The sequence below is a fragment of the Varroa destructor genome, unplaced genomic scaffold (genome assembly GCF_002443255.2).
Source record: "Varroa destructor unplaced genomic scaffold, Vdes_3.0 BEIS01000002.1, whole genome shotgun sequence".
In the NCBI taxonomy this organism is placed as follows: domain Eukaryota; kingdom Metazoa; phylum Arthropoda; class Arachnida; order Mesostigmata; family Varroidae; genus Varroa; species Varroa destructor.
Window position 1 is genome coordinate 30,040,658 of NW_019211455.1, and position 19,954 is coordinate 30,060,611.

Sequence of the window (19,954 nt, forward strand, 5' to 3'; positions counted from 1 at the left end):
CTATCAAGCATCAACGATATAACACAGACACCTAGTTATTCAAATTATAACTTCCTGTAACCGCAGCTGGGTACCTATCTACTGCACCTCACCGTACGCAGCAACATAGTGTTCCTTAAATGATCCTAATAGCCAAGAGGTATCAGTGCCTTAATCACTGTGTTGAACATGTGTCAGCTCGATAATAGATAATATATAGAATGACGAGGAGTTTAGTTTCAATTTAAATTTAAGATGCTGAAAGACGCACATATTTAATATTGATATATAGTATTTTAATTTCACTTTATGTACACCTTAGATCGACGCGGCAGAGAACTTGCGTCGTTTAATAATGTAATGAGAGTTCCTCTATTACGACTCGAACAACATGGTCGGTATTGTAAAAAAAAAAAAAAAAAAAAAAAAAAAAGATCGTAAGACGACTGAGGCGACAATCACGATGAACGACAAAATGAAATAAAAAACGTACGTTTTCGATTGTGATTGCTACTGTTTATCATGATCACCCATTAATCATCGACACTCACTCGGGCCTATAGCTAATGCGTCAACAACCAAAACAGATGCACGAAATAGAAGATGGGATATTCCTTTCTGTACTATTCAATTGATGATAGATTGTAACGCTGTTTAAGAGAACATGCATCGGGCCTATTTGAGCGTGTTGTTCCTTTTTTTTTTTTTTTTCGTTGAGATAGTTCGTTTAGCCTTCATGTTCTGGTTGGATTAAGACGGAGCGGCGCTTGTCGAGCGAAAATTTCCGGTGGGCAATGGCTCTTCGTAATATGCGCAGCTGCCACGACACGCGCGCGCCCTTGTTTCTTCTCTGACGCTTCTATAAACTTAAATACCGAAACACATTTATATGAACGTATTAGTTGGTTGATCTGAATGAAAGCGTTTCAAAAAAAAGATCAAAATCAGACACAGATTCATTCATTTACTTATTTATTTAGGATAATATTAAATGATATCTTCAGTATTTTCCACAACTTGGAAACATTTATATATCTAAGACAGCTGGTTTTAGTCGACATCTTTTGAAAACGCAGAGTGCCAACTAGATTTCTGATAATTACTGGTGAATTATTGCACACCAGCGCAGTCGGTACGCGTAAGGTGTGCAGGTGTGCGTACCTGCCTGACGTACATCCGGACATACGTTAGAAGATATAAAATGGTAATAAAAGCTACGGAACTTAGAAAGATCAGTGTTCTCGAAACAAGAGTATATATATGTATGTATGAGACTGAATGAAAAAAAAGTGTTGTTTTTTTTTTGGTTCGTGTCAAGGTATCGTCGATTTGTTCAGTTCAGTGGAGATGTTTAGTATATCGTAAGATATTTTTTTGTGTGCGTACCTACTTGACATTCGCACAGCTTTTTTTTTTTTTAATTATAGTGAAAGGGTCTATAATTAAGCGGTCAAGTGACCCATCGGAATTATTAAACCCCGTTAGATGAGCGTGAACTTAAATTTCCGCGAGCAACTCTAATAAAAATCATACTCCTTTATCAACACCAATAGTTTGTTGTGTCAATCAGGTCACCGTATCTCTTTTCTTTGAGATGTCAGTCGAACCACTATACCGTCAAAGATAGTTAACTGATTGTCGTCCAATGCTGATTCTTCAAAGTTTCCGTGAGCAGCAGAGCTAACGCGTAGCCTATAGAACTAATGAACGACAGCGTTTAAACACACATACAGATAATGATGATAATAATATTAATAACAAAATGATTCCTAGAAGCGAGATGATACACACGTACAAACAAGCACTGCACGACACTTTGACGTGGCCGGCATACGTCGTTCGACCGTGCACTTTCATCGGTATGTACTGCTGTGTTCGGGTGTTCTTGCTGACCGTTGCCCACTTCATTCATTTGACGACGCGCTATACCGTTACGTTTGTTTATTTTTTTCTCGTTTTCGCCATTGCAGTTGCTGCTAGGATAGATACGCTGGTAAGGTGATTGCCCGATATTATTCTGTAATTACTACGTTTAGTTAGACGAAATACCGTTCGACCCCGGATAGATATTGGCCTGTCCTTCTGACGCGCTGGTTATATAGATGGCGGGTGACGGGTAGCTGAAGGTTCTAAAAGTATCGTTTCTATTGTCGTTGCTACAGAATATCACCGCTGGCGTAAAAATTATAATAATACCAGTATCGTAGAATGGATACGTTCAATATGATGAAGTACTAGTTAATAGCCTAGTTTTGTACATATTTGAGTTACATACAATTTTAATATGTGTGGATGTCGTATACAGGGTAGCTGTATGCGGTCGTAAATGTGGTACTGCAAAAATCACATATGTGTAAATAGAGGCTATATGAAACTGAAACAGATAGAAAACTACGAACAATTTCTCGACCTATTATATATGGTTAATTTTGACACATTATGGGCGACATCGACTGGTCGTATTTTGATGTTACTATAAACTGAAGGTCTGTGGATTCGTGTCGGTGTCCGACCAACACCATACCATTTCGCTCCTAATTGTCCTTAGTACCAAAACGGTATGCTAATAGATTTGCTGGGTGTGATTCGTTCAGCTGGATATTATTATCGTATAGGAAATAAAATGTCTTATATTTATCCAACATTAAAACATCTTTATTTCACTGAAACTCAATTTGCGTGGGTGTCATGTTGTTGTCAAAGTATTTAGATGCATCTTTGCTGCGTCACTGTTCAGGATGTTCCTGGTGTGCTACTTCCTTCAGTGATAGCGAAGAACCCAGATAAAAAAGATACTGCGGTTGGTAGCCGGTCAGAAAGTCTTCGAAGATGAAACCACCCTTTTTACCCTGTCTCTCTATCGCGTCCCTTCGCTGTTGTTCGCGCCGATGCTTTGGCCAGGTCCTAATCCTGCTTTAAGGTACCATTCTCCTTCATTTATTTGACTAGCATCACTAGTGTACACAACAGTTTCATTTGAAAATGTTCTCTTTGTCACGATAAGTTGGCAAAACAACAAACGGAAGTTGCTAACTACAGGCTCATTCGCGAATTCGTGACCCTAATGTGGAGCATGGATGTTCGACATCTTGCGGCTAGTAATGTTTATCTTCGAGGGCTTCTGTCTGCCGTGCGTCACATCCCATACATGCTGCTATCTAATGGTGATGTGAACACTTGTATCAAAGGCATAAAGCTAGAGAAGAGGCGGTAGCAGGCCACTGAAATAGCTGGACAGAACTATGCGCTCTGCGCAAACTACACTAAAGAATCTAGACATTCGTAAGACAACAACAATGACCATAATCCAGAGTGATCTGTAATTATTGCCGTCGCTGTCTGGTGACGATAGGAAACGCTGGCGGGACGGCCCGTTCGAGCTTGCCTGAATTTCACGGAGCAACGCTATAACGGAGCTTTTTCTTCCTACCCTTTACGGAGGCGTACAACGCACGAGTGGAAGAAACAGCGTCGAAGAGCCAATAAAGATGAAGCCGCGGCGGTCAGATTATTGGTTCCTTTAACAACTGGTGCCCGGTGATCCTTTTGTTGGTAAAACCAACAGCTAATACCTCAATGCCGTGCTCTTTCTGGGTCGAAGTAATGCGAAACCAAGAGGGCAGCCAGATGGTAAGCCTCTAGAAAAAGCACGTTGTTTATGGATTGCCTATTGGAATATATCATTTCACATCGTTTTCTAGCATTTTGGGGTAATCCGTCGCCGGCAGAGTCATACATTTTTTGGAGTATACCGGACCAACCTACTTTTCAGATCTTCACATACGTTGCGAAAGCCGAACCATTGTCTATGAGTTCGGCCACTTTCGATGACAACAGCCAATCAAATTGATCTTCCTAATCTGCTCCGCCCTTCGACCTCCTCAAACAGCTGCAATCAACAGTGCAGGGTTTTATTGAAACGGGAACCATTACGGTCTGTCTTAATGGATAGGCCCACAGATATGAGCTTTTTATTTCTTTTTTTTTTAATTTTACACTTTTTTTCCCTTTGCGTTTAATTGCCGGACTTGAAAAGGCCACATGACAAGTGTGGCCTGATTGAAGCTTTTCCACTTATTCGCGTGCTTAGCTTTTTGGTTTGCTGGGTCTGCGGGTCACGGGCTACGCTTTAGAGAACTGAATGTTATTTCACACACCTTTCAGCCTGATTCAGCTAATTTGCGTAAGTGCTATTGAGGAGCCGTAAGCCAAGAACAGAAATAGGAAGTACTGCTACGTCGCACATTTCTCGTATACGACAGCGTCGGTTCGTTTCGTGCTTTTCGCATTTAGTTCAAAAGGTGCTATCACCATACATGGCCGACATGGTATCTGGCAATCACGCATAGCTTTAAACTTCTAAATTGGGTAAACAAGCACCAGGGTGCCTGAATCGGTCCTGATTCCTCAATACCGTTATACGACCTAATGTTGGAGGCACGAGTGCGCTTTTTGCATTGTATAATGATCATAAGAGTAATAGCTGAAACATATCAACGCGTCAGGTTATTGCCTTAATCAACTTTAAATTTTGTAATCGCGGTGTGATACGCATGTTTCCGTTCCTAACACTGTAAGTGGAAATCTGCCTGCAATCCACTCGTGCCAGAGCAGCGATTTCAAGCTATTATAAGACGGAATGACCGACACGCGACTTGAGCCCGACCCTTTGAAAGGCAGAAGTCAAAGATTTGTTACGCAGATTCATAAAGTTTTCGAAGGCTGCGATTTAAGGCTAGGGTGTGTATATTGCTCGTGTGCTGATATAATACTAGTCGTCGTGAGCCGCTACGTAGCACCAAGCTAACAATATTAGTTACGGTATGTGTCTCAGGCTGACCGCATATAGCTACATATCAGCGCGACACATTGGGGCGTCGCGAGCATTAGGAGTTGCCAGACAGAGGTCTCGAGCCGGAAGAAACAGACTATGCTATTATATATAGGAATAGAGAGTGCTGGAGTCCTCTAAAGTTATAAATTGTGTAGTTCCCGCTGGTGCTACTATAAGCGTACTACGGGCGGCCGTTACCCTTAGTATCAGCGCTGACTTTTATACTCGAAACGACCGTTCGCCGTGTATCGTTACTTGCTAGCCGTATTCCGCCATTTACATCGATTTCCCGCACGCTGGTGTTTCGGCTGCCAGAGTGGGGCTGGTTGCGCAGATCTTTCAAGATAATAAAATCTTTAAGATTGGCGGCGTGGATGACTAGGCGTGGACGTCAACAATTTGGACGGTAGAACAGAGGTTTAATCGACAAGTGTTATAGCAATATGGCATCAATTGGAGTAAGTTATAAGCAGAGGAAAAGGGAAGATAAGCCCTTTTTTGTGATATTGAACCCAGCATTGTTCGAACAACCAATTTCTAACCGTTTTTTTTCGTCGTGATTTTGGATGCCTGCGCTTGTCTCGATGCAAATTTACATTCCATAAAGTCATCCATTAGAGAATACGTCTGACAAATTCCTATGTAACCAACTTATATAAGCGATCAACACTTTTGTCATGTTTTCTTTTTTTGCGCACCTATAAGCCGAGCTTATTGAATGGCAGTTTACACTGAGTTCTGTTGTTTCTTCTGTACGACACATGGGTAGGAGTCGTTCAAGGTGAAAATGCCCTGTGTTTTCGCTTTTAAGAAAAAAGATAGCTTAAGCTTGTCCCTATACGTTTGCGAAAATAATGCCTTCCGCGTTTCGCTGCTGCTGCTGCTTAATACTTAACGTCAGCGTAAAATACGTTTACATAAATACATCCACTGCTCCCTGGCGTTTGAATGACTGACACACAGCACCGATTGTTTCGCTACTTCATGAGGCTTTCATGGTTGAAGCCGCTGTCGTTCTTCTGAACTCGTGTTTTTTTTTGGAAAATAGTTGATCTTGAATATATGAGGAATACGTTATAATAATACTATCTAGATAAATGTGCGTTACTTTCCTATCTGACTATTGCTCCTTTTCAAATATTAAGCGTTCACAGATTTCCGTAATCTTCAGTCACAACGAGTGATTCGCAGATCGATTAACCCCTGCTTCTGTAATTCTGTTTCACAAGATGCATTATGATAGGCGGCAGGTCCTTTAGGGCCTATATGAAACCATACCACGTCACACTAATGCTCTCCGTTGCCATATTTTCGTCTGTAAGGACAACTGGAAACTTTTGCTTGAGCGGTCTAAAAGTAACTCAGCTAAGAAGTAAAAATACGCAAAATGAGCTATATTGAGAGACAATGTTCCAGGCACCTGTGTCTGAAATCTAATTTTATAATAACAATAGGTCCGCTATTGGCAATAATTGGTATGGCTACACACGTTTGCTGCCGTGTTGGACTAGCCTAATACTTTCTTTGTTAATAGAGAAGGAGTTCCCTGTGCTACATACTATAGTGGCGTTAGCATCGTACAGCCCGTATCTATATGTAACCATCCCATCTGCTGCTCAAGCGACAGACTCCATGTTTAGCAACAAGCTTAGAGTGCACGGTACAGAGCTCGTATGGGGGGAAAGAGGCGAGCTGGCGTCGGATACGCCGATTTTCGATCACGAAACACGAGACGACTCACGAAACAGTTGTTGAATCGAGTATACTCTGAATTTTCCTGAGTGAATCATTAATTCGAGCGAAGCATAAAATAGGCTCGAGTTATTATACAGTGCTGATAGGATCAACAACTTATACCTTTTACGCGAAAAAAAGTTCATTCGACGTACGCACAACTTGTCCCGTACCTAGATTGTTGCTCGCGGAGTCTTGTACATGTACGCTCCTTGCTTGCACGCAACAAAAAGCTAAATAGGGTTGACACTGGAACTAAGTAACTCGATGATATTTGGCAAACAGTCCTTGAAAAGTATCACAAGCCGACGAGTGTGGTCCAACAAACAAAAAAAAAGCGTAGCCCGTAGTTTTAATGGCCCTATTGGATGGTTCGGGTTGTGGATTTGATCATTTCTCCCCGCGAGAGCGAATACAGGGTGTATCATATAGATATGCTTTGGGCCTACGCTGGTCTCCACCCGTTGTGTCGCATCAGCCTGTTTGAGGTGTGCTTTATGAGAGGGCCCCTAAGATTACTTAATCTACATACCATGCTTACCCGTCTACCGCAATTTGAGCCTGATTAACTCCTACCAACATTTGACTAACTCATTTCTAATAAAATGCATCAGCGCAGTATTTATGCAGTCAAAACGTGAACGACACATTTCAGACATGGACGGAACAGCCATGCAGTGCAACAACGTTTAGCTAAAAATCAGGACCGACGATCTGTAAAAAGCCAGACGAAAAGACGCACACTTATGAAACACGCGACGTATCTTAATTCAAATATTTTACCCATACCATTATGCGTTTATATACTAGATAAATTAGATTCGATACCTTATTACTATGGATTAAATTATGGATTAGAATAGGTGCCCGCCTAATGCGTCTTAGCGACAGCGCAGATAGACACACGGGTAAGCTTAAGAGGCAATGTATCGTTAGATTTGATCTGATCTGAAACGCTTAGATCGAAGAAATGACCGTGATAGAGCTATCATATCGAAGATATTACATAGATATAAACACAAATTATACTTTTGTGAAGAGCACCAAGCTTATACAGGTCCTAAAATATTTGACGGTTTAAATCAAATAGTTCTAGACGATTAGTACCTATTTTGAAATATTAGATCGGTCATCGTAAGTATAGTCCTCTCCTTTAAGGTAAAATACAATTATTATTTCTGTGCTCTCTACTTTAGTGTCTAACAAAACTATCGCGCCTCGTTAGTTTCTTTTGATAGTCGTCTGACCCGCCGTACCCACTCTGCAAATGATACCTCACTGAACCGTTTCGTGGACTTTTAGCACATCAATTTGGACTATGCCTATGGCGCGTGCCTGCTCGGAGCACTGCAAAAGCCCGTAGCAATGTAAGAGGCAATGGTGAATGGCAAAAGCTTGAGGAAATATCTTGCTGAACCGTTACTGTTATGTTATGTAGAGGATGACATCAATAAGGCGACCTACAAGCCACCTATTTTCCTCTATAACTAGCTGGTTATTGGAACTGTTCCCAGCCCACAATTAGCGGTCAATTTAATTTGTGTAGTTGATAGCGTCCGCTGGCTAGAAGCTTTTAACGACTAGTGTATGAGTACCTGACCGCCGTGCGAGCATTTCTCTATGTAGAGTTCGTTCTACGAAAACGTGACTTCCTATTACGAATCTGTATTGAGCTTTTATAAACATTACGGGTTAAAACGTTTGCCAAACAAGAGTTTTGTTGTCAAGTGTTGCTATTTCAATTCATTCAGTTTGCCTCGCGAATTCATGCGTGATATCGTTTTCTGCTTCAGAAGAGACACGAAAATGTTCTATTTTTCCTTATCTATGACCAGCTTTCGGAACAACTAGCCACTACCCGATAAGGAATACTGCAACTCTTTATAATCAAGTTATATATCAGATGTTTAGCGACGGGAAGACAATGGGGTCGCTAGTGGGCAGTATAACCAAATACTGCAGGAAACACGCACCGAGCTTCTGCAGTCGAAAGTGGATCAGTGAGTATTTACAATTAGGGCTAAACTGTAGATATCCAAGGACACAGTTTGTCCAGTTGAATGATTACGAACCCTCGTATTGTTCATTATTTGACAGTCGGGAGCTATAATCAGATGAGCGAACAACGGGGAATATTTAGCATGACAAAGTTAGTAGTATAACACGTCAGTAGTGGCCGATCTGATCCGGCGAATACTTTGAAATTTGCGGTTCGTACTGAATTAATCCGATCGTACGAGCATACCGAATAGATGCCGCTAGAGGGAGGTAAAATTGTTTTTAGTTTTCATACTGGGTCTTTTGGAACAAAATTCTATGCCTACACTTATACGGTTAGTGATGATACGTTTCGTTTGTGGCAGTCATCTTTGCTTCATCAATTTGCTGTCATTTTATGTCACTGTAATATATAAATAGTACGAAATATAAATAAATAAATGAAAATCATATAAACTACGACTATTGTCTGTCACATGAAATGAGCTGTCCGTTTTTTGTCTGTGCACCCTAACGATCTGTTAATTCGAAAAATAGACAAAAATCTTTGACGTTAGCTTTCATTATTCGCGCACAACCATTGCCAGAAATGTTTGTTGACACGGGCACGGTCCTTTAGTAAAAAATGAAAACCCCAACATAGTATACAAATCAAGTTTATGTAATATGTCGGTGATGAGCAGGCTTAGATTTCTGTGAAATCGTGTCGTTGAGTGCAGTAGCTACAGTAAAAAAAGATCGTTTTCTTGTTTTTGTGAAATTTTTCTATTACATCGTCTTTTTGCGATTACAGCATCGTAATCTGACTTGCTATTCCAGGGATGCCTTAATAGAACACCTTTATAATCTAAATCAGTTGTTTTACTGATGATTGCACGCTTATATTATTGACCTTTTCAGACGACACGAGTCTGATCGGTAGTTCATCCGAAAGAAGCCAGAGCGGCGGCGGCTCAATTTCAGGACTACCGAAAATAATAGAACATCCACGCGACCTCGTCGCACTGCGAGATGACCCTGCGCAGTTGGACTGCGGGACAGAAAATGCTGATACGGTGCAATGGTTCCACAAAGGTCGATTGATACGAAATAAGTTACGCACCACTTCGTCGCTAGGCGTTTTGTACTTTCTTTCCGTATCACACGCGGATGCCGGCGTCTACTACTGCGAAGCGTCAAACGCCAGAGGAACCGTCCGCTCCAAAAATGTGACTGTCAGCATTGCTTGTAAGTATTCGTTTGAGTAATCAATGCTCCGTGCCTGATGTCTGCTAGTCAAGACAAGTTACATGTCACACCTGTCTTAGAAATTCAAATTAAATATGAACGTATTCTATTTTGGCGTTTTTTTTTTTTAAACTTTTTATGGAGCAACATCTCAAGATCTGGAGCTTGGAATTTAGTCGAATTATATGTAAAATAAAGAGTAGAATTTGTCATCTAGAAGAGTTCTTAAGTTTTAACTTGATTCACTTAAAAAAAAAACTTGGTTTTAGTCAATGTGAGACGATCAACGATCATAGATAGATGTCTAGGACTGTGCACGCATTGTAACGTAAGACGTCAATGGATGGGTAGTATTATAACCAATGGGGAATCCGAAAACACAACGTTTTCAAAGAGTTACAAGCATACAGGAGTCTACGCAAAATTTAAAGTCATTGAGGAAAACCTTCCACGCGATCTATTTTTCTTGTGGGTCACTTACCACTTTAGGCCACCAAAAGAGCACCTGTTGCCAAAGAGAAATGAAAAAAAAAAGCCACAGCAGTGTCTATTACGGTACCTTAAGCTGTAATTACAGTAGGAAAGGATTAATTAAATCTAAAGTAGAAACTGGTATCTTCTGCAGAAAATTTCTTGAGAACACCTTTCCTTTTTCTCATTTTTAAACATTCTCGCTGCAACGATATGCGCTCTCGTCAGGCAGACACAGCATAGATTCATTTAGGTCAATTAGGCGAAGTTCCTCTTTAAAATTACGCGTTCTTTAACGCCCTTACGTATGTTACCGGTTGAAAATATTCAGTCAATGGGTCCTATATGTTTTTATAGTAATACAATGAGAGGCGACCATCTTGCCAAAAATACAATAACGTTCGCCGCTTCCCTATAAACTGGCCACCGTTAACCATTTTTGGCAAGCGGAGTTCAATCGTGGTAAAGTACAAAGGACTTGTTTCATTGCCGTTTCAACTAGAGCAGTTTCTATATTGAGCGTCGTTAAAGGTGGTTCTGTGATTAAACTGGGCTGCCCGAATAGTACAGACCATTTTAAGTCCAACGTAAAACAAATATTTTTCTACTAAAAAGAAAAAGTATTACTCTTCTAACTTTCCAATTTCAGTAAATACATAGCATCAGCTTCTTTTTTTGGTGTCAGCCTGGCCTTCGTCATGTATGTGGAGTACATTTTTAATTTGCGCCTAATATCGTATGCGGTCCACTCCTAATGAGACGCGATCTACTCTTATAAAAATGGCTAATAAAAATCTAATAAATCTAATAAAAAAAGATGGTGGGTCTGTAGTTCCTTAACGATCTCATGGCTATTCACACCCCGGTCCTACACAGCTTACGCAACCACTTCATGGATGTCTTTTCCGTAATTTGTTGAACATTACAAGGGGCGCTTTTCAAATCGAAATTTCCAAAACGAAAGTCATAGAACCATCTATAGACTGCTTTTTGTCTGCTAACCAATCTTCTTGATTATAAACAGCACACCTTTTATGGGCTTGGGTAAAACCTATGTCCTTATCGTAATCAAATTTTGAAATGTTGTGATTTCTCTACGGAAATTTCACTTGTTTCTAAGGCGCCTTATCGTAAATCTGGACACAGTCATTCCAACAGTTCCAGCATATCTACGATGCCAACATGACGTGACTCTTACCTGAGATACATGAGATACTTTACAGCTACCTAGCTAGAAAAACGGTCAATACTTTTTCAACAACTTAATATAAGCAAAACAACCAAATTCGGCTATGATGAATGCGGGCTGCAGCTAACCGCTATGTTATCGCTGGAGGGTAACCATACTACAGGCCAATATGAGTATCTCCTACAATACGGTTCCCCCTAAAAGAATCGAGCTGGATTGGCAGAATGATGAGAATATTTCCCTAGAGAAGACCATGAAACCACGGAAATGACTTCGCTTTCCTTGTATAGACTCTGTCTTGTTAGAGTGTCAGTCAAGCGGTCGGTCTAAGATGTCGCACGGCCTCAGTAGCCCTCGAGGGAATCTTACGTTGGCGTTCGCACCGGTTCTCTTTCCTTTCGAACTGGAAAAAACAAAATTTTCCAACTTGCTGACAAGCTATATAGTACGTATTTGCATACGGTCATTGTTCGTCAGATTCTCGCTACACATAGTAAGTTATAACGATTCAAGCTCAGAGAGTCATAAAAAATATTTGATGAAAGTCTGTACCGTGAACTTTGTGGAGATTCCAGCAGCTCACTAAGCGATACCTGACGGAAAATCAGAATCAAAAATAAATGCAGAACGGTTTTTTAACCGGTCAGTGCGTGTAAATTTAGCGTGTAATTTTCAAACGCGACTTTATATCGATATTAATAACGTTCCCCTTTTTATTTCAGATCTGCGTGAGGAGTTTAAGGCAAGTCCAGCAAACCTATTTGTGTCGGTCGGCGAAACAGCCGTTCTCGAGTGTAATCCACCACCAGGATTGCCAAAACCTCATGTACTGTGGTTAAAGGAAGGTCAAACGGTTAGTATATAGAGCATGACGCAGTACTACGGGATTTATTATAGAACAATTCAAGGTAAGCGTTCAGTGTGCTTATCCTATCAACCTGGAAATATGATGAAATACTATAAAAGGAATTGCGTGGAGTTTTAGTCCTTCAGTAAGCCATATACGAATAGGTTCTCGAATAAAAAGCAACGTCGCTGGTGAAAATCTCTCTGTAAAATCGTTTTTAGCTGCATAATTTACTTTGGTTACAGATATATTTTCATTAGGCTGACTCAGTGATTTATTGATCATTGCGGTTCTTGTAAATCGTGGATGTCACTGATTATATCCCTGCTCGTTTTTTCGAGTTTAAAATATATAATAAGATCGTATCGTACGCTTCCAGGTTTCATACCAAATTTTAGCGTGATATTTAACGATCAGTGTCTTACTGCCAAAACGAGAACCGACCTTGCAAGCACCGTGTTTTATGCGGAAAGATGCAAAATGTAAAGTTGTATGTATGACACGCGAATCCCAATCATCAACAATACCTCATAACTCTCAAATTCAATATTCTATCATAGAGAAGCCCAGAATGTCTGTATAAGCTAATACGGATTGTTTACATCCATATATTCAGTACATGCAGTACAATAACTTCAGATATTTTTCACTGAGAAATAGATGCATATCCATTGCTGGCGCATACACTACTCACAAGTAGCATTTTCCTTGGATAAGCGAAAAAGGTAAGCATCAAAAAGTCAATAAAGTTCCAAGGGGAAAATGTGGGTACACGTCAGATGCCCGAAATTGTTACAGCTTCCACATATTACATGTTAGATGCCCATTCATCGTCTCAAATCGATACGTAGAAGGTACGGAAGTTATGCGGCACCACTTGAAAGAGACGGAGCTACATAGGGTCGAGGGACAAGATGGGCTCGCTGGCGGGGGGAGGAGGATGGAGGGGGTAGGGAGGGAATAAGATACTCGTGTGAAAAACCTTTGAGAATGTCTCGATGATTCTTGAAATGTTCTTTTCGGAATTCTTTCGGAACCGTTACTACCAGTTGGCAATGCCATTTACCGTCCACTATTGTTGTAACATTACTGTTCCTACAGCTGTTGAGAGCATCAGTGACGCCATTTTTCTTTGGGCAATTTACTTGGCAGCTGTTCCTAGTGCGTTCGTTGTGCGTCGGCTTCGGCCGTTGTGACTATGTATTGGAGGTAAAAGCCATTCACCCTCCTGGAAAAAGCTGAACCAAGCAAAGGATTTTCGCCTTCGTGCCGGCAGTTCTTATAGCTCACATACAAGCTCATAAAGATTTGTGGAGGGACAGTAATGAAGACTGTCGCGCTTAGCGGTCATGATGTATCGATGCTGGTGAGTCCTCATTATAAAACACATGAACACAGTTAGAAGGGTTCAAACACATAGAAATACACTGTGGTTGTACGACCAGCAGCAACGTTGGTGGCACCTCATTTGCTTGTTTAGAAACCCCTTGGAAATACTTTCCAGCTGATTTTGGGCGCACACACAAATACACCCATGCTTAGTCCCTTACACTCGCGGCATGAAATCAGCCTTAAAATTTGCGAAGCCGCGACTCGGGCGTGGCTCCTCCCCGGTTATTTGTTCGTTTTCTCACGGAGTTGTGTCAGTGGCACCCTCGGGAGCCCTTCAGGACTTCAGAAAAAAACCCCAGCTGAACGCCGTGGATGTACCCTGAGAAGCAGCGGCCGTGTAACAGCCAGATTTGTTTCGGTTTGTACAGGCTAAGGCTGTGTGAGCCTGTGGCAGACGGGAAATTCTCACAATAAAAGCGCCTCTGCCCGCTCACGCGTAGGAAACCTTACTTCTTTCGCAAGAACTTCGAGATGAACCGTCCACCAGCCGACGATTCCAAACCCAAACCAAACCCTCTCGCGAATCCATCGATGTTGAGTTCTCAGTAAAGCGGACAGAACGAACATAGGAATCTGGTAGGGGTCTGAGTAGGCGTAACTTCTTCCGACGAAACTACCTTTTTTCCGATTGACAAACTGTCTTTTTGCTGCAAGTGCGCCCGCTATTACCCATGCGGCTGTCTCGTAGAATGAAGGTAGGGACCAAATGAGACGTATAAAATTTGCAATATCACTATGTAAACCAAGTGCAGAGTTAACTTGATTGAAATTGTCCTAGATGCCAGTTATTTTACCGTTGGTAGGACTGTTGCGGCTTTGTACAGCGCATTAATGTTTGGTACTTTATATCGTGCGAGTATAGTGGAAGTAAATTTAAACTTATCGTAAAGTGCCGACGGCCTACTCTCCCCTTCCACTGAGTTCCATTGGATCGTTCTTTATACATTGTAGCAATCAGTTGACGGGGAAGAATCTCGGCTCACTTGCCACGGGGTTCCTCTGTGGCTTTTTAAGCCTTGCTTCCGTTACGCGTTTACTTGTATCTTTTCCAAAATACATACATATTGACTTTATGTAGCCTTGCAGGCACTACCGCTCGCTATCAGAGTGACTGAGAAGATTCGAACGTAGCGGGTTCTACACTGTCGCGAGCACATAGTCTTTGCACAAGGAAGAATAATGCCAGTCTTTTCTAAGGCTCCGTGTTGTGCAATCAATTCTCATCCATAACTTGTTTAACATCGTTATTTATCCTATTGAGGATTTAATACGTTAAGAGTACCCTGGCATAGTAGAATCATGTGGAACTCTAGTCAACATAAAGTCCGTAGTCCAGTAATAATGCCGAGCCTACTTCCACTTAATGAATTTTTGTGTCATTAGCTGACCTCTGAATTAAGCTTCAGATTTACTTGCCCGCGTAAGCTTGATCTAATTAAAAGTAACGCGTCGTGATGTCATCACGGGATCAGTCAGTTATTGCTTGGTACATAACAATTTTTGTCAACACTTTTATAATTAGGGACGACGAACTGCTACGAATTCCTCATTCAAATTCCGATTTGCCCCTATTGGTGTGGAGGATCTATTAGTACCTCTTATGATTTACCCATTCTGCGCAGACGACAGCGTCTGAGTATCGTCACTACTAAGGGCTCACGCTTTCGCTCACATACGTGGCTATTGTTTACATTATGACGTTCATGATTATAATGTAATGACTATACTAAAACGTTGTAACTCATGTAACATTTGCTTGTAAAAACACTAGGTAGATCGGGGCTTTTTCTTTGTCCTTAAAACTATATGCACGCTTCCGCACGTACGCACATAGCCTAGTCGTTCATTATGGTTTATTCGTTCTCTTCCCCCTTCCCGCTCCCTTCTTCCTGAGACTTATCTCTGCTTGTAGTTCGGTCTGCTACGACGTTGTTGCTGTTTTTATCGTTGTCGCAGTTGGCAGGCTTGGCAAGCATCTCAAAACGCGATTCACCCTTCAAGAACAATAACCACAACAACATGATAGACGAGAATAAACTGTTTTGGCTAAGAGTCGTTAGGTAGCAGGCTTTCGTCAGTGCAGATTAAAGAAAACATGAGAAGTAGTTGACTCTGGCTGAAATTAATGAGCAAAAAAGAAGAAAAAAACAAAGCGACGATAGACGAAGATTAAAAGTAAGCATACCCGTGGGTGATTTAAAGGAATCCGTAAAGTTTCGAGAGAACGCAGGGAGCAATTACGACAATGGCTGAAAAAGAAATAAACTTTTCCTTATGACTATGTCTTACAAAGCCTATATGGTCGAAAACTTCAGGTAAAGGCATTAAAGAGATACGATAACATGTAAGGACTGTAACACTTGAAGCCTTAGAGGAGGCAGGAGGAGCGGGTCAAGGTGGCGGCGACGGAACGATCGAGAAGATACGTTAAAACTGAGGAGAAAGATGTCATTGCTTGTTTGTTGACATGCGGCTATCGCTGTGACTAGGTCGCTATTTCTTAAAACCCGTTTCAATAGACCAAAAGATGTGCTACGAGCACACGAGCACCTATAATTACAAACAAATTTAAACAACTCACATCTAGCTTCTATAGGTCGGTCAAAACATCTTAGACGGAATACTTATCAGCTACACTCGTTTGTGACAATGTTTTACAACCTAGTTCAGACACTGAAATGTATAAAGTATTCTAATAAACTTTATCATGCGAGACTACAATCGCTATAGTATCGCAATGCATTATCGTAATACGGTAGGTCGCTCTATCATATACTGATTCGTCAATCCGTCATTTCTAAAGATCGGTCCCAAACACTAAAAGATTGCGATATCCTAAATAACATAATTATTCATTATTATATCAACGCTAAATTGTATGGGAAAACAGAGGTGAACAAAAGAGATAGAGATATATTTGTCTCTGCCTAATAACCTAGGTCCGGATGCTTGATTAACTCGAGCCGATCTGCGGAGGCCAGTTGAATGAATAATGTGATTGGTAGAGTAGCTTTCTGCTGCTATTCCCTTTTATGCATCGCGGTGCACATCAACAGACCAACGCATAGCATGTCTCGCATGACAAAGCTTTATCTATCTTGACCAGGTCAACGTTGGGTCAGGTCGGAGCCGTATCCGGTTGAGTGAAGACTCAGGGAACCTTGTCATCCAGGACGTCCGTCCCGCCGACAGCGGTAACTATATCTGCAAAGCCGAAAACTTGGTCGGTATTCGGGAGACGCCCGCAGCGCGTTTACGTGTTCACAGTGAGTAACAGAAGCATAAAAAAGTTCGCAAAAAAACATAAAATCACCGACATTTTGTCATACTTTCAATAATCGATTCAATTCAGTAGAAATAAAAGAACCGGTAGGGAAAGTGGTCAATTTACTATTAGGCCTGCTTGATATCAATGAGATAAGAATAAAGCTATAGGAAGCAATAAACAAATTCTAGCTAAGAGCACCGGTCGTACTATTTTTAAACACGTCTCTTGTCATCTTATTTTTTCTACTATAACCCTGTCGCGTTTTGTAAAAGTCGATTTTTATCCTTTCAAACCCGATTCAAATTTGCTGCATGGGAAGCATACGTTTGCTTTGTTTTTTGTCATAAAGTCCTCGTCTGTTATGCAATCTATGGCTTTTTAATTTGTTCGTACTTCTTTAATACATACATCTTTCGTAGATTTGAGCGCAGAACACAAGAGTTTCTTACCAGGCTCTTTTCGAATATATGCTGACAATACGTGGCATAGAACTATTATCGCCGCGTCGCTTCCAATAGCTTATTTCTTCTTATTATCTGTAACGAGCATTTAGGTAACACGAATAATTGATTTCAGGTGTACCGTATTTTATCATACGGCCTGAGGATACGACAGTCGTGGCATATGATGCCGACGTACGACTAGACTGTAGTGCGGGAGGCGAGCCCATCCCCGTTATTCGATGGGCTAAAAAGCGGCATCACCAACAGCTTCAGTCTCATCTTTCGCAACATCGTGACATAGAAACTGACGGAGATGAGCGACTGACAATTGGCGGACGGTTTAAAGTCAGTGAAGGCATTATGGCATCGCCTAACAGCAATAACAAAAGTTCGTCATCTTTGGAAATCCTTAGCGTGGTACCAGAAGATGAAGGCGATTACGTATGTGTAGCGGAGAATGAGGCAGACAAGATCACCGCAACCGCCCGCGTCACGGTCCATGGTAAGAACTGTATTTGTCCATAGATAGGCAAACAGCCCTTTTAGAATGTGGCCGTTGTGGGTTGGCAAGAACGGCTCTTAATGACTTCAGCTTGCAAAAAAGGGAACTGCGTTTATTTCTGAAACGCGTTAATGCTCCCTTATCGACAAAGTACACGCTCAGGAGGTGAATAGACAATGGATCTATAGAATCGACACTAACAGCATCGGAAACGTCCTCTGTTCATGAGCACTGCATGAAAAAAACCTCGTCCCTCTAAAATGTGTGGTAGATACTCATAAATATCTATAACATTATGTATTCACGGCCATTGTTTATTGCGTACACATGCTCAAAGGTTTCAGTCTGCCAACCGATTTTCCTTTTTTGAGATTTGACGAAGAACCCAGTTTGTCCAGGCGAAGTAGTCTAATGAGACTCTATGGCGTTACAGCACGTCCAGTGTTTTTGGTGCGGCCCCAGGATGCAAAAGTTAGCGTCAACGGAATAGCTAATTTTGCCTGCATGGCGACAGGCAACCCTCGGCCGAACATTTATTGGACAAGGGAAGGCCACCAGGCTAATCTTATGTTTCCCAATAACACGTATGGCCGTATACGAGTCGATCATCTTGGTGGCTTCAGTATCGCTGATGTGAACAAGGACGATGAAGGGTTCTACGTGTGCTCTGCGCTTTCAGCGATCGGTAAATATGACCTAATATAATAAGCTGTAGATCCGATAAATAGCATTCTACTACATTTTACCTAACCGATAGATACATAGACGGTATCAACAAAGCCAGCAAAGCTACCGGATTACTATGGCGGTCGCTTAATCATCCAGTGGGATCTTATCAATAAAATACAACGATTGTCCCGAAATTGTTATTTTGAGGGTAATTCTATTAGAAAAAAAACCCAGTTTCGTTCCTGAAAGGAGAATGCGTATGTTTATTGGACGCCTAACAAAAATAATTCGTTTTAGAAAATCCCGATCACTACTACGCCGATATGAAATCTCTCGTAGTGACACGGAGATTTCATGTCGGCGTCACTGTAACTAGCAAATTGAATTGGCTAGATAAGCGACTGCGCGGCATAGGTTTCCATTTTACTGTGATTATAGTTTTTTTAATTACATCATTTATATTGATGTGGAAATTATCTCGTGAAATAGAAATTTTAAAACTTAATTAACAGATTTTAATAAGAGGCCGCCCAACATAACATGGCATGCATCTAAATTTTGGGCTTTCCCAACATGCGTCACTTCCTCGAGACCCGCCTCTGGTAACCTCCGAGGGTATGCAATTTGCATACATTTACTTACAATATTTTTCTAAGTCTGTGGCGTAATGTTGGAGGATTCTAGTAAACAGCTTTTTGTCCACAATTATCCCATATGGTTGTCTAGTGACTCAGATATTACACACAAAGTCATTTTCGATCGGTGAGGCGTTGAAGTAGAATTGTTGCTTCCTTAGTTGTCCTGTTTGCGAACATAGTTCATCGTCAGCTCGAAATTATGCACTCTATGCCTTTGGTGAAATCAGACGGCCTAACACGTATGTATTTATATAATTGTCGAATGAATCTCCACTAAGAAAAAACGTCTGCACCTGTATTTACTAACAGATTAGATTTAATGCAAAAATTGTCACTTCTTCCAAGTTACGCAAATCGGGCCGACTTTAAATTCTACAGATGATAAAAATACACAAGAAATTACGGTTTTTCGGGAGGGAACAGAGCTCATCTATACATACTTCGAGCATTAGGTACCCAAACTGCTAATGATTGTCCCCTAGGATTCGGCTTTGTCCATTATCTTACTCGGAAATCTACACCTTCTAACTTTTACAATAACACTGAACTTGAAGCTGCTGGAATGGATCACTCAGGAATAGCCTCGGAAGATACTGTCACTGTGTTTATCTAGAGATAAGCTGTTAACGGAACAATACATTGAGAGGGGTGTCTACTCCTAAAAAAAGTAACGGGATTGACTTGAGTTGCCTTTTGTACACGGCGGAACACCATTGTTGAAAGACTCTATTTTCGCGAAATATGGCTGACATTGTAGAAATTA

General features: G+C 41.1%; 1 protein-coding gene across 5 annotated transcripts in view; it reads left to right on the forward strand.

Annotated features, from left to right (window-relative positions):
* Positions 1-19,954, forward strand: part of LOC111244813 (protein sax-3-like) — an 87,005-nt gene that overhangs the window by 55,860 nt on the left and 11,191 nt on the right. For 4 of the 5 annotated variants that reach the window (XR_002671070.2, XM_086979852.1, XM_022792258.2 and 1 more), the window contains 5 exons: positions 9,446-9,772; positions 12,155-12,285; positions 16,778-16,937; positions 17,516-17,884; positions 18,318-18,569. Coding sequence is in view for 4 of the 5 variants with exons in the window: in XM_086979852.1 (XP_086835978.1) it covers positions 9,446-9,772; positions 12,155-12,285; positions 16,778-16,937; positions 17,516-17,884; positions 18,318-18,569 (1,239 nt within the window). In the remaining variant the exon portion in view is untranslated. Of the gene's footprint in view, positions 1-8,397; positions 8,548-9,445; positions 9,773-12,154; positions 12,286-16,777; positions 16,938-17,515; positions 17,885-18,317; positions 18,570-19,954 lie in introns of those variants that run through there. The other variant, XM_086979851.1, reaches the window with a different exon arrangement.